General features: G+C 37.3%; 1 protein-coding gene across 1 annotated transcript; it reads left to right on the top strand.

The window, feature by feature from the left end:
* The first annotated feature begins 6,733 nt into the window (after positions 1-6,733).
* LOC118343673 (class V chitinase-like) lies at positions 6,734-8,302 on the top strand. The gene is made up of 2 exons (XM_018994814.2): positions 6,734-7,883; positions 8,230-8,302. Exons 1-2 carry the CDS (start codon positions 6,830-6,832, stop codon positions 8,253-8,255), a joined length of 1,080 nt encoding a protein of 359 aa, XP_018850359.1. The 5' UTR covers positions 6,734-6,829; the 3' UTR covers positions 8,256-8,302.
* Positions 8,303-15,908: the final 7,606 nt, after the last annotated feature.

The following is a 15,908-nucleotide window of genomic DNA, read 5'->3' on the forward strand; positions in this document are numbered from 1 at the left end:
CAGCGAAATACAGCGCCGCAATATCTACCAAAATCGCTGCAATTGAGATGTACAGTGATTCACTCCTAGTAAATCGAAAGGCGTTGTTTACTCTATGTGACGAAAAATAAAATCGCCGCTAAAAATACCAATTGCGGCGATTTTGTTTGCAACAGATGAAAAATCGCCACAATTGAGCCATTTTCTTGTAGTGGAGGTGAGCTTCATCTTTCCGCATGCATTTTATCTTTCCGCCAGCTTTTCACTTTTAGTTTTTTTTTGCACTCCCGAAAATTCCTCCACCCAAATCTCCATTATCTCCACGTCTAGGAAGTTTGAACTTCCTTTTCGTTTTTTAGTCCTCCTTTATTTCATTTTTGTCCATCACTCAGGTCTCTCTCTCTCTACTTTTTATTGTCTTATACTTGCTGTGCATTTCTATATCCAATTTGACAAACTCTCTCTATCCATGTCTCTCATACTCTCAGTTCTTTCTCTCAGAGTCTCTCTTGTTCACTGCAAACCTCCATGCATACACCGTAGCCCAGGGCCATCACTCATTGCCACGACATCGCCAACCATCCTGCACTGCCACCATCATGCCAACCTGTGGCTTCCACAGATGGACCAGCGATCCACTGCCTTGTACACACCACCACCATGCAAGCCTCCCACGTTCCCACGATTCCAGCCACCACTTCACGATGAGAGCTCCACTTTGCCGCCACCCTTCACCGTGATACTCAAGCCACCATCGCACGCTAAGAGGTCTCTGTTTCCACTTGCCAAAAATAGAGCATGCTTTCCTTTTAACTTTGCCTCCATGCAAGCTGCCCAGTCACTTGTGGTCTGTGCACCGTAGCCCAGCAGTGAACCTTCTACTAGAGCCATCGCAGATCGCGAAGCAAGATTCTATGGTCAGACTATAGCCCCATTGCATGTGCCATGCCACCGTGCTCACCACTGTTGATCCCTACCCAAGTCACTGTCTTGTCGCGCCTCTCAGCCTCCCTCGGTGACAATTGACATTCAATCAATACGATTGTGGAAAGATTCAGAATAGTTAAAAAGTCTAGGTAAGCGGGGTTCATATACTAGTTTTGCATAAAAAAAATGAAATGAGGTTGACTTTGAAAATAAGCATGTTTGTTTTCGAAAAGAAATATGAAAATAACCTCAGATGTTTATTCTGTATATGCATAAATTCTACTTTATTTTACAGAAAACTATATAACTTTTTAAAGACAATTTATTTTAAACAGTTGTATTAAATAATTCTGGTACTTAGTTGATGTACTTAAATTATTCCCTGCATTTTTGTTGTACACTTTTCGCATGTACACACACTTGGTACTTATCGTTGGGATGCGTGACCAGTGTTGTCATCATCCCGACGTCACAATTCCTGCGTTGTCGTACGAGGGGGCCGGGTCATCACAAATATGACCAAAGCAAACAAGGAAATACAACTAAAAGGAAAGATTCTAACCTAACATAATTACAAGAAATTAAGGATATGATCTAGTATAATTCTAGGAAATTAAGGATTTGATCTAATATTCTAGGTATATTCTAAGATACAAATATATACATTAACAGTGGTAATGCTCTCGGGTCTACGATGTTGCTTCTTAGTTGGTGGAGGCTAGAGGATGCTTGGTTACGAATGAGCCTACCACGTATTTGGCATCGCTTGTTAGGAAGTCATGCATGGTCGTTACCCGTGGTATAAAAAAGGCAACTAGAGTTTATAGATGGTCCATAGGGAAGACCATGGCCTTCATGTTAATAAAATGACTGTTTGGATTTTATATGGGGTGTGTGAGTATCACAATCCTAAGCCCAGATAAGACATTATCTCGGCGGAGCTCTTCTGATCACTATGGAGTGCGTAAAATTGAGTGACATCCCCTGATTTATTGCTTGGTGACAATAAGTTAGGGCTAGACGGTAATGCTTTCAGGTCGACGTCATTGCCTCTCTGCTGGTAGAGGCTAGAGGATGCTTGGCCACGAATGCACCAGATGTAAAATTGGGCATCGCTTGTTATGAAGTTACATAAATGATCCGTATGCGTAGTGTGGTGAAAGGTAGGGTGTAATCAGTCAGTTCGAGAGGAGTCACGGACTGAAAAGTTTGGTCCATCATTTTTGCTAGACCAGACTGTTAGCTAGCAATCGGTCCGGTCGGTCTATGAACATTTTTTTCATTCTATATATATGGTTAATGAAATTAAGTGATCTCTTTAACATTTTATATATGGTTAATGGATATTAAATAATTTCATTGTATATATAGTCAATGGTGATTTATTGGATGAAAATTACATAATTAATTTATATAACTATTATATAAAATAATATATTATATATAAAAAATATTTAAGAATATATATACATTTATACATTCAGTCGGTCTCGATCTCGGTCTGGTCCTAAAAATTACACTTCGAGACCGACCAATAAGACTATTGGTCCAGTTCGGTCCTTTTACAACCTTAACGAATGGAGCTAGAGTATGTGGATGGTCTATAGGAGAGACCATGATGCATATCTTAATAAAACAAAAGTTTTCAAAATAAAACGTGATTTTTGGGTGTGTAATGTCTTGTGTGAACGATTTGATGCATACTTGAGTTCGATTACTTGCAAAATGTCAAATATTATATTCTTCTATATCTTCTATTTGCATAATTTTTCCTTTCCAGCTGCATGATTTTTGAGTGTTAGAGTTAGTTTTACTTACTGAGATTTTGCAAAATCTCACTTTGGTATCCACACCTGCAGTTTCGCTCTCCAAAACTGTAGATTTTGATGCAATGGATGGGTAGGACTATGGAGGTCAGGCTCTGCCTGAGGAGTAAAGATTGAGATTATTTGTCATAGATATTTAAGTATTAATTTTTGGCTCTTTGTTATTCTTGAAAGACTGTAATATTATTTTGTCTATGGTTGAAATGTGGCGCCCCCGACCCCCATGTAAGAAAATACGAGAATCGAGACGCCGGAATGATGACAACACGGTCACACATCCCAACGAAACGTGCCCAAGTATGTGCATCAAACAAAAGTGCACAACAAAAATTCACAGCAGATAATATTATAAGTCAACTAAGTACCAGAAATTTAAATACAAGTAAACATCAGTAAAAGGATTTAAAAAGTTATACAGTCATCCCAAATATATTACAAAAGATAGATATATAAAAGACTAGGATAATAATATCGATGCACGAGAGCAATCCCAGATCGCTCTCACCATGGAGCCAAAGCCTAAGACTCATCATCCTCATCTGCATCAAAGGCTGCGATACCATAAAAGGGTACCGCAGGTAAGTATAATCTAAAATAACAACGTAATATAAATGCATTAAATGCGACCAACATGCATGCATAAAAATAATATACATTTCTCTCAAAACATCATTTTCTCCGAAAACGATTAATTTCAACACACGCCAAAATCCCATTTTTAGCCAAAACATATACTCCAACATTTTCTCAGAAAATGATTTACACAAAACTCAACAATTTATCGGACACTGTAGGCGGGACTCACAGGCGGGATTCTACCACCATCCCTACCGCGTGCACCATAGGCGGGAATCACAGGCGGGACACAACCACCATCCCTGCTTACCACCATCCCTACCGTTCCTTTCCACACAATAGATACATAACAGAGCACTGTAAGCGGAAATCACAGGCGGGACTCTACCACCATCCCTGCTTACCACCATCCCTACCGCGTGCACCGTAGGCGGGAATCACAGGCGGGACACAACCACCATCCCTGCTTACCACCATCCCTACCGCGTGCACCGTAGGCGGGAATCACAGGCGGGACTCTACCACCGTCCCTGCTTACCACCATCCCTACAGTCTCTTTCCTTTTTTTCTCAAATCAATCAATCCAAACAAATCCAATTTCTCACACATGAAATCATAACTTTTCCAAATCACACATGCACATGAATGCAATACACGAAAACCCAGTTTTCTTTACAAACATGATCATGCATGAAATATTGATATGCACATGTACCAACACAAATCCACATTCCTCAATAACCAATAACCAATCCAATCAAACCAACCCAAACAACTCCAATCATAAATCCATCCGACTCCCGAACTCCTTGGACTCAGTCCGGCATGTCAAACAAATACAGTGTAATATGTTAGCGCAAAAATACATTTAAATTACGAAAGTTCTTTGGAGAAATACTTACAGTGCAATATAGCAATTTCTGAATGATCACGAAGTTGAAAAAAGCGACGTCTGAGCAACACCACAGTGTAAAATACACTGTGGCCGTGGGTCACAATTACCAACTTTTCAACGGTGACAAACGAAGACCCAAATTTGATAGGGTAGGGCCTAGAGAGGTCGGTGAAGCCAATGGTGGTGGTGGTTTACTGTGGGTGGCGGCGCAAGGGGTGTTTTTAGGCCAAAAATGTCGAAATCGGAGATGGGCTTGGTTGTGCTTCACCGGGATTGGTTGCCAAGAGGTCGGGGATGAAGTGGTAGAAGATGGTGGCCGGAGGTGGCGCGACGGCGGTGCAGTGGTGCATGGAACGCCACGGCTTCAATGGATTCGTGGCTGCTAACGGCGGCACAAGGGAGGCTGAGATTGGAAGGGTGAGGTTGCCGGCCGGTGGGGAGCACGATGGGGTGGGCGGTGTCGACCACGGCGGCGGGTTGGGTATGGGCGACGGACGCACGGGAGAGAAAGAGGGAGGGGCTCGCGCGGGAAGGAAGGAGAAATAAGGAGGAAAAAAGGAAAGAAAGAAAAGAAAAGGAGAGGAAAGAAAAATAGGGGAAAAAGAAATGAGGTCCAATCCTCATAACTTGGGTCACAAAAATGATCCAACGGAAACAATTTCAAAACCACAAGTTAAATAAAATAATTTAAACGTAATGGTAAAGTCAAATTGAAATAATTAAATCCCACAGTAATTAATTTAAATATTAAAAGTAATTTAAATGCATAACAATAAATAAATATTAAGAAAGCACATAAAAATAATTTTCACCAAATTAAAATCATAGAAATAAACTCACTAAAAATCCAACCAATTTAAAATAAGAGGATAAATTTTTTGAATAAATAAAAATAATCCTTCAATAAAAATACACTAAAATACGGGGTGTTACATGAAAGACCTGTGACTTATAGACACTAAGATGATGATGTAATTCAAATTTCTCTATTACAATTAGTTAGATTTTTTTGAATGCTTTTTTTATTTTATTTTTCGCTGTGATATAATTGTACAAATTATTTAATTATGTCATGAGCACACACTTATCACAATGTGCGAGGGTTGTATGACTTGAGTGGCCAACATTCCAATGTCGCATCTTCTGCCAAATCACAAGTGGGGTGGGGCTGCCTTATTTAACTTTAGATTGATCTCTCTCTCTATATATATATATATATTTCAACTTAATGATAGAGAATGTGAGATCAATGGAATCTCGAGTGGATAGACTTATCCCATTTTACTTTAAACACAGAAGTTGGCTGCACTTCTTGTGATATTGACAGATCTAGATCATGATGTGAAATCGTAAAATGATTCATTTTTTTGTAATCCATACCAGCATATTTCATGCCATCCATATGAACTTCTGCCACGTGGAATACTTAAGAGTACCCTTAATTTTCCAATTTAACTCGATATATCATGCTCAGGAGTTTTGTCTGAGAATTTTGTTAGCTGGTGCTTTATTTTTTTGGAAAACCTCGAACCATCCTTTTCCAAGTTTTAAAATAGTTTCTATATTAATTAATTATACGCCTCAACACGTCAAGTTTATAGATTTAATCCGATCAAGAAGTGTATAAAACCAGTTTTGTTGATACGAAGACCTTCAAAATTAGAAACTCATGATATAATCCTTGTCCAATTTCTGATGTTGTCCCTGCTTCTAGTTTTTAGAAAAGCGAATGAGTTTCCGTTGAAACAAAAGCATTTCGTCACATAACCCTGTATATGCTATATATATATATATATATAGTTTATATATCTTCCTTATAAAAGCTAGCCAATGGATTGTGTGCGTGGTATTGCCATAATATATAGCCTTGGTCCAATATCCCACAAGCAGCCAAGAAGAACTTATTCGTTGGCGATAGGGTTTGAAATTGAGAGATTGATTCGTCAATCCACTTCGAGATATAAAGATACAAATAATAGTCGATCCGAAACGATTCCTACGTAGAAATGTCTCTGATTGATGCTTGATATATGTATAGGGCTTAGGTTAATTATAAATCTCAGATGGCTTCTGGATGCACATTATATATGTAGGCATATCAACTAGTTTAAAAGGCCGAGGATAATAGATTCATGTACGTATAGCTAAGAGAGAAGGATTACGGGGAAGCTCCAAAGTTCATATATAGCTGATGGTGATACATGCATGCAGCAGCTACCTAGCTCTGCACTAAAGACAAACGTAAATATTCAACATTCCTTCGATTGACAATGCAGTTTGTTCACACAAGAGTCCACATCTCGTTTGAAATGTACGTCATGCATGCACAGGTAGTGGAACCATGATGTACGCCCGCTAGCCAGCCGTGCACAGATCGATAGATTCGCCATGATCTAAAAGCCTAGCCCAGCTGTCTCGGATTAGGCCATTGAAGTGGCAGTGTCGCTGTTTGGGACAACATGAGTCGATATTAATCGATGATCGATCGTATCTTTATGGTCATGGAATGGCTATATATAGGCGTGCTCTGTCTTCTCAAAGCTGCGCACCAAATCTCACATATAGCTCTAGCAACCAAAGTGTACTACGTACTACTGCTCTGTCTCAGTCTTCGATCTCTTCAAATATGGCTTCAACTGGCGTTGTGAAAGCCGGATACTGGCTTTGCGACAGTGCATTCCCGGTGTCCTACATAAAATCCTCCCTTTTCACCCATCTTTTTGCCGCCTTTGCGGATGTCAACCCCAATACTTACCAAGTTACCTTTCCTACCTTACACAAGCACCAGTTCGAAAGCTTCACCCAAACTGTGCAAATAAAAAACCCTGGAGTTAAAACCCTTTTATCCATCGGTGGTGGAGCCTCTGGTGTAGCTTCGACCTTAGCTTCAATGGCTAGCAAGCAAGAAAACCGCAAAATATTCATAGATTCCTCCATAACTCTAGCCAGGGAAAACAACTTCCATGGCCTTTGCCTCAGCTGGCTGTACCCCTCCACGGCCGTGGAAATGACCAATCTGGAGTCGCTCCTCAAGGAATGGCGAGCAGCCGTGGAAATTGCGGCCCGGATGACCACCAAGGCTCGGTTGCTTCTAACCGCAGAGGTATTTTACTCGCCGGATATATGCTCGGCGCGAGCGCGTTATCCCTGTAAGGCTATTTCAAGCTACTTGGACTGGATCCACGTATTGGCCTATAACTTCTATACCCCCAACTCGTCACCCAAAGAGACAGCACCCCCCGCACCGTTGAAAAACAAGAGAGACGTATCACTTTGCGTGGAAGCAAGCATCGATACATGGATTACGGCAGGTGTGCATGCCAAAACTTTGGTCCTTGGGCTTCCCTTTTTTGGCTGGGCATGGATTCTGAGTGAGCCCTCGCAACATGGTTTATTTGCACCAGCACATGGACTGGCGCCCGTCGTACAGCATAAATCTGTCGACGGATCCGTTCCTTTTGCCGGAGTCAAGAAATTGATCATAGTCGACCAAAAGGCCACAACAGTTTACGATGAGACCTACTGCACAAACTATTGCTATGCTGATAGGACGTGGATTGGTTACGACGATTTGGAAAGTATAATCTCGAAGGTTACATATGCACGCAAGGAAAAGGAACTGCGTGGTTACTCTGCATGGCACGTGGGCGCCGATGATAATTGGTCTCTTTCTCAGAAAGGTATATACATATATAATTAGTAAATATGAACTCATGTCAACCATATATAATTTAGACTAATGATAGTTATTATTTTATTTTTATCATTCTCTCATCATCTTATGACGTGGTATTAAGTAATTGGAGACTATTTACTATATTTTACGTTTGAACTTATAATTTGATGTCACGTTACGAGATAATGAAAAAATAGACGATGAATAGATATTTTCTAAAACTATTATATAAATGAACATTTGTTGTTGGTTCTCCGCATGCACGTGCACGCTTGTTTTTTTAACTGAAAATTAATTAATGTCTTTTTGGTTCTAACTTCTAACGTGTACTTTTATTTTTGTCTTCACAGCTTTCGATACATGGGATAAATCATGAGCTAATTATAAGTACTGAAGGTGTGGCAGCTGCTTGAGTACCAATAATAATCAACGTACAACGTACAAGGCGTGCATGCATGGAATCATATATATAGATCATGATATATGGTGTGTTCGTAATATATATAGACGCGCGCTTTTATTCTCAACAATAAGGCCAACCTTATGGCTCATGATGGTGTGAGATATAAATATATATATATATATATATGCTGTGTTATATATGTGTGTTAGAAGCTTGTATTATCATCAGTACTATGCATTGCTAATATATAATATTAAATATGTTTGCTTTATATCTAATGGTATTCTAAACACATGTTGAATGGCGTACGTGAATGCAGATTGTTTTCTTCCCAAAACCATATCAAAAACCTTGGGGGGGAAGAGGATTTCAAGAGCCAATTTACAACCTAAAATAGTATTAGTTTCAACATTAATAATATCTAATGAAAATATCAAAACTATAAGCAAAAAAGATGAGCTTAATTGATATAAAGCGTACAACAAACGTCCGGACTTTTTGTTGTGAGCAAAAGTCACTGAGAAACAGCTAAACAACTACCGCGACTTCTACTCACCCCAAGTATTTTGGTTGTTAATGCCATATATGTTGTGGCATGAAAAAGATTCAGCTAGCGAAAGAAATAGATCATATATCCATGACCCAAGTGTAAGGAGAAAGTAAACAACATATGATCAGGAGAAGAAGAGCCATGCATATTGATGTAGAGGATCATCCGGATACGATGATAATGAGATGATAGATTCCATGAAAGTTGATAGCGTTGGACTACTCGAGAAGGCAGTTCAGCGCAAATTAATTATATGGTAGGAAAATGTGAGTATTCGTTGGATTAGGATATTAATATTGCGCAGGTGTTATTATTTTGACCATAATTTTGACTACAAATATTAGCATCGCTCATATGACTCCAATTTGGAAAGCTTTTCTCAAACTATCCTTGAGATATTTGTCATTGGAATTGTGAAATTGTGACTTGGGCTTCTTGTGATCTGTGCAATTATGCGAAGTATTGGGATTGAAATTATAGTTTGATTTTGATTTTGTGTGGTGGTAACGCTCTAGGGTCAACGGTGTTGCCTCTTTGTTTGTGGAGGCTAGCAGATGCTTGGCCATGAATGCGCCTGGCATGGAACTGGCATCGCTTGCTAGGAAGTCATGCATGGTTGTTACTTGTGTGATGACAAAGGCAGCCAAAGTTTGTGGATGATCCATAGGGAAGATCATGGTGTGCATATTAATAAAATGACTGTTTGGATGTTATATGGGGTGTGTGGGTATCATGATTTTAAGCCAACATAAAACATTATCTCAGTGGAGCTCCTTTGATCATTCTGGAGCGTATAAAACTGAGTGATATCTCTTGATTTGTTGCTTGGTGACAATAAGTTTGGGCTAGACGGTAATGCTTTTGGGTTGACATCATTGCCTCTCTGCTGGTGGAGGCTAGAGGATGCTTGACCACAAACGCGCCGGGTGCAGAACTGAGCATTGCTTGATACGAAGTTACATAAACGATCGTTATACGTAGTGTGGTGAAAGGTATGGGTGTAATCGATCCGGTCCGGGAGGAGTCACGAATCGAAAATTTTGATCCATCATTTTTGCTGGATTGGCCGTTAGCTAGCTATCGGTCCGGTCGGTCCATTCAGTTCGATTCGGTCCTTTAACATTTTTTTCATTGTATATATATGATTAAAGAAATTAAGTGATCTATTTAACATTTTATATATAGTTAATGAATATTAAATTATTTCATTGTATATATAGTCATTGGTGATCCATTGGATAAAAATTACACAATTAATTTATATAACTACTATGTAAAATAATATATTATGTATAAAAAAAATTTAAAAATATATATACATATATACATTCAGTCAGTCTCGATCCAGTTCGGTCCAAAAAAATACACCTCAAGACAGACCAATAAAACTATCGGTTCGGTTCAGTTCTCTTACAACCCCAGCGAATGGAGCTAGAGTGTGTGGATGGCTCATAGGGGAGATCATAATGCATACCTTAATAAAACAGATGTTTTCAAAATAAAACGTGACTTTTGGGTGTGTAATATGTCTTGTGTGAACGACTTGGTGCATACTTGAGTTCAGTTACTTGCAAAATTTCAAATATTATATTCTTCTATATCTTCTATTTGCATAAATTTTCTTTTCCAGCTGTATGTATTTTGAGTGTTAGACTTAGTTTTATTTATTGAGATTTGGCAAAATCTCACTTTTGTATCCACACCTGTAGGTTTGCTTTTCAGAACTATAGATTTTGATGCAAAGGATGGGTACGCCTATGGAGGCCATCAGGCTCTACCTTAGGAATAAAGATTGAGATTATTTCTCCTAGATATTTAAGTGTTAATTTCTGGCAATTTATTATTCTTGAAAGACTGTAATATCATTTTGTCTATGGCTGGAAGACAAGTGGCTTATGGCTTATAGACACTAGAATGGTGATGTAATTCAAATATCTTTGGTATTGTTAGTTAGATTTTTATGAATGCTTTTTTATTTTCCGTTGTGATATATCTGTGTACATTATTTAATTATGTGAGCACACTTAATTATCACAATGTGCAAGGGGTGTATGACCCGAGCGGCCAACATCCTAACGTGGCATCTCTTACCCAAATCACAAATTGGTGCTTGGGGCGCCACATTTAACGTTAGATTCTCTCTCTCTCTCTCTCTATATATATATATATATGTTTGTATATATATTTCAGCTGAATGATAGAGACTGTCAATTAAGGAGATCAATGGAATCTTGAGTGGATAGACTTATCCTATTTTACTTTAAACACAGAAGTTGGTTGCACTTCATGTGATATTGACATATCTAGATCATGATTTGAAATCATAAAAATGATTAATTTTTTTTTTTAAACATAAATGTACAAACTTGCATATGCAATCTCTATTTAAGAACCATATAAAGACTAACTCTTACTTTTTTATAAAAATTTGTGTAAAATTTATCTATTTAAAATTTGTATAAATCATTTCTCATATTGAATTTATTATTGTCTTGTGCTTAGGCATCTTTGATTACTGCCAAATGTATTTTTTTTTTTTTTTTGGATTTCTAACTTCTAAATTCTAAAGCCCAAATCTTACTGTTGATGCAGCTTCAACTACATGGGGATGAGCATAAAGATTGCATAAAGATTAGATTAGCAATAGAGACTATATATTGATTATGGAAGCTTATGCATGCTATCCACATGAATATGTAAGGCTAGCTAATAAATAATCATATACACATGTTGTATTTAATAAGGCTGGCCTGATGGTTACTGTGGTTTGTATAAATGGATGAGATTAATAATTTGTATTGAGACTTGAGAGTTATACTAATGTATCTATTAAAGTTTCATTTTGCCTATAAAATTAGTGGGTCGCAATTATATGCATACAATTCTTGTACGTCTATCTTATAATCCATGTACCGCTATAAGAAAATTATTTATTTGTAGTCAATTATTTCTTGCGAAATGATAATTTGCTATCAAAATGAGTCTGTTTTATCGCAACTAGTCATTTTCGTTGTAAATTACAATCCATCACAAATACTCATTTTTTTTATAGTGTATTTTTAATAAAATAAAGCACTCATTTCACTTTATTAAAATGCATTTTAATTTAATAAAATTGTCTTGTATTATTTTATATTGTGTTGCAAAATAGTTGTAAAAGATCAGTACTTAAAAATTAATTATTTTATAAAAGGAAAAAACATAACTTGATAAAAAAATAATATAGATAATCTTGACATGTGGATGATATATATTGGTCTATCTTATCATAAACTGTAATAAAATTATACTCTTGAGTACTAGAGTGTGAAAACTCAAACAATATATTGATATTGGCGTCTTGCGTGATTAACTATGAATATTCTCATATAAAAAATCAATATTTTCTTTTGAAAATACGATGGTGTCGAAGCTAGGTGCTTGGGCTCGCTAGCTAGGGGCCTATAAAATAATTCCGGCTGGATTTTCAACCTAGACCCAATATTCCATCGAGCTTATAAATATCCAACTCAATTCTGCTTGAAGTAATTGGTTGGTAATAATCATACTACCAAGACAAACTAAAGAGTCGGCACACGTCTTCTCATTATTACAATCTTTTTAAATTTTAATATAATAATAATATTAATAAAAAATATTTTAATATTAATTTTAAAACCATTTCATCTCATTTTACTATGGATCTAAGCCTGTAAACAACTAAACGCATTTTGCTTGTTTTGTTTTGTTTTGATCCACACACACACACACACACATATATATATATATATATATATATATATATATATATATATATATAGCTTATCCACCTTATAAATGCCAAATGAATGGCGAATTGAAAGTCATATGATCACATATGCCTAGCATGCTAATTGCTTGTCCAGCTGGAGTGATGAATTAAAATTTTCAAGTGATCTTTATAACCTTTATTTTTATCCCACTCTTAGATTGTTTTCATTCTAAGATAATGATGATGTGGCTCGTATTTTCATTCTCTTGTATAAATAGGTTGATGTAAACAGCTGTACACAACTAAGTTTTATATAATACAAAAGTAAAGCTACGCACGATTCTGCTTTACTCTCTTTTATTGTTCATTTTGCTTTAAGATTCCAAGTTTAGATTCAGAACTTATGATGGTATCAGATGATTCTCTTTGATTAATCTGATTCTATGTGGATTCATTGAATCAACTTCACAATTCATTCAAAATGAGGGATACGAATTTGCCTCCACCTCCCAGTTCAATTCTACAGAATTCAACTCCACTGAATCCAATCAAGGATTCTTACTATTTGCATCATGGAGAAAATCTAGGTTTGATGTTAGTATCACATCAGCTAAATAGTGACAATTATCCTACATGGGCGAGAGCTATGTCCAAAGCACTCAGTGCAAAGAACAAGATGTGTTTGTTAATGAAACCCTAAAGAAACTTGCAAATACTTCAGATCTAAAGTTCTTAGCATGGGAAATGTGTAATGATATGATATTATCCTGTTTACTCAATTCGGTCACCAAGAATATAGCCTCGAGCATTTTGTATATCGATGTAGTGGCAGATGTTTGGAAGGATTTACAAGAAAGATTTTCACAAGGGAATCGACCATGAATTTTCCAATTAAAGAAAGCCATCAGTTCCTTAACTCAAGAGCAACAATCGGTTAGTGATTACTTTACTCAATTAAAAACAAATTGGGATGAATTAGCCAATTATCGCCAATTGCCACAATGCACATGTGGAATAGTGAAAAATCTATTGGAATTTCAGCAAGAAGAGTATATTTTACAATTCTTGATGGAATTAAATGATTTATTCACTAGAATAAGATGACAGATTCTCTTGTTAGATTCTTTACCATCCATGAATCAAAAATTTCCCTTGTTTTACAAGAGGAAAAACAGAGAGAAATAAAGATGAATTCTACACCAAGCTTTGACTCCATTGTTGTTGTGACAACTAAGAATGTTAACACATTCAACAAACAATCTGGATCTCGGAAAGATAGACCTGTATGCAGTCATTGTGGATATACGGGTCACACCTCAGACAAATGTTACAGAATCCATGGCTTTCCACCAGGATTTAAATCCAAGAAATCCAATGTTCACTTAGCAAATCAAGTATCATCTTCTACAGTTCAGGAAAGTAATGAGATTCCATAGTTATCATTCACACAAGAGCAATGTTAGCAAATCCTTGCCTTAATCAATTACTCTCCCAAATCAAATGGTCCTAGCTTATCAGTAAACCAAGTCTCCAATTTGGCTGCAGAAATACCTAACTCATATGGTATTCTTCCAAAGCCAAATGTCAAATATTCTAAAAACCTTTCAGGTAAAATTCATTCTATTCTTTTTATCTCTGCCTCTGTCAATTCTCCACACATTCCCTGAATTATTGACATTGGCACCACAGATCACATGGTCTGCTCTACGAGTTTCTTTTCTTCAATTAATTCTTATGTTTATTCATCATCAAGTAAATTGACCAAAGATACTCATTTTTGTCTTGCTTTTATTTCCAAATTCTGTTTTATACAAGGCCTATCTACATGGAAAACGATTGGAGTGGGTGAAGGAAAATGTGGTCTATATTGTGATACCCTGTATTTTAGTGTATTTTAATTGAATGAGTATTTTAATTAATTTAAATGTTGGTTCTCTTATTTTAAATTTATCGAATCTCTCGTTAGTTTATTTTTATGATTTTTAAGTTGTGAAATTTATTTTGGTATGCTTTCTTAATATTAATTATCGTTTTGCATTTAAATTGCTCTTTACTTTAAATCAGTTTAATGTTGGATTTTAAAATTATTGTATTGTTAGATTTTTATTATTATTTTATTTTAACTAGTCACTACGTTTAAATTATTTTATCCAACTTACTGGTTTGAAATTATTTTCGTCGGATCAATTTTGTGACTTAAGTTGTGAGGATTGAACCTCATTTCTTTCCCTCATTTTTTTATTTTTTATTTTTCCCTATTTTCTTTTCCTTTTTCTCTTTATTTTTCTCCTCCTTTTTCCTCAGCTCTCCTGCGCGACACCCTCTCCCTCTCTTTTCCTCCCGTGTGTTTTTCTTCACCTCCACCTAGTGTCACCATGCGTCGTCGTGGCCGTCACCGCCCCTCCCATTCTTCTCCCCACCGGCCGGCGACCTCACCCCTCTGTTTTCAACTCCTCCATCGCCGCTGTCAGCTCACAGGCACAGCTTCAATCCGTGACATCCTTGAGCTCGCGCGCTGCCGTCACATTACCATTGGCCACTACCTTTTCACCACACCACCATCGGGCCCCAGCTACCTAACCCACCTCAACTCCGATTTGCTACCGGTGAAGCTCATCCATCTCCATTTTTGACTTAAGTTTTTTGGACTTCCACCGCCGTCCATGCCGCCACCCACGGCCAACCACCACCACCATTAGCTTCACTAACATCCCTAAGCAATTTCCTAGTAATCTCAAGTCTTCGTTTGTCTCAGTTCGAAAGTTAGGTTTTGAGACCTACGACCCTTGTACATTTTTCACTGCTACATTGTGGTGTCACCACTTCTAACACCTCCGTGATCCTTCAAAAATTATATTATAGCATTGTAAGTATTTTCTCAAATAAATTTTGAGATTTAAATGTATTTTTGCACTAACACATATTTACTGTGAACTGGTTGGTTGTGCCGGACTGAGTCCGAAGAGTAAGGGAGGTCAGTTGAGTTGGAGGATGGAGTTGTTTGTGTGGCTGGACTATGTTGGGATTTGTTGGCTGTTGGATATTGTGTCGTATCATGTACGTTGCATAATTGCACTCATGTTCATGTTTGTAAATGAAAACTGGATTTTCGCATAATTGCATACATGTTCATGTGTATATTTTAAAACTGAATTTTCACGTGTGAAATGGTTTTCAGGTGCGTGTGTATCACAACCCCAAGCTGAGATGGAACATTATCTCGGTGGAGCTCATCTGGTTACTCGGGAGTGGAATATATTGAGTGACGTCCCCTGGGTTATCGCTGGGCAACAACGGGATCGGACGAGATGGTAACGCTCTCGTGTCGACTCTGTGGCCCCTCTTG

The sequence above is a fragment of the Juglans regia genome, chromosome 6 (genome assembly GCF_001411555.2).
Source record: "Juglans regia cultivar Chandler chromosome 6, Walnut 2.0, whole genome shotgun sequence".
In the NCBI taxonomy this organism is placed as follows: domain Eukaryota; kingdom Viridiplantae; phylum Streptophyta; class Magnoliopsida; order Fagales; family Juglandaceae; genus Juglans; species Juglans regia.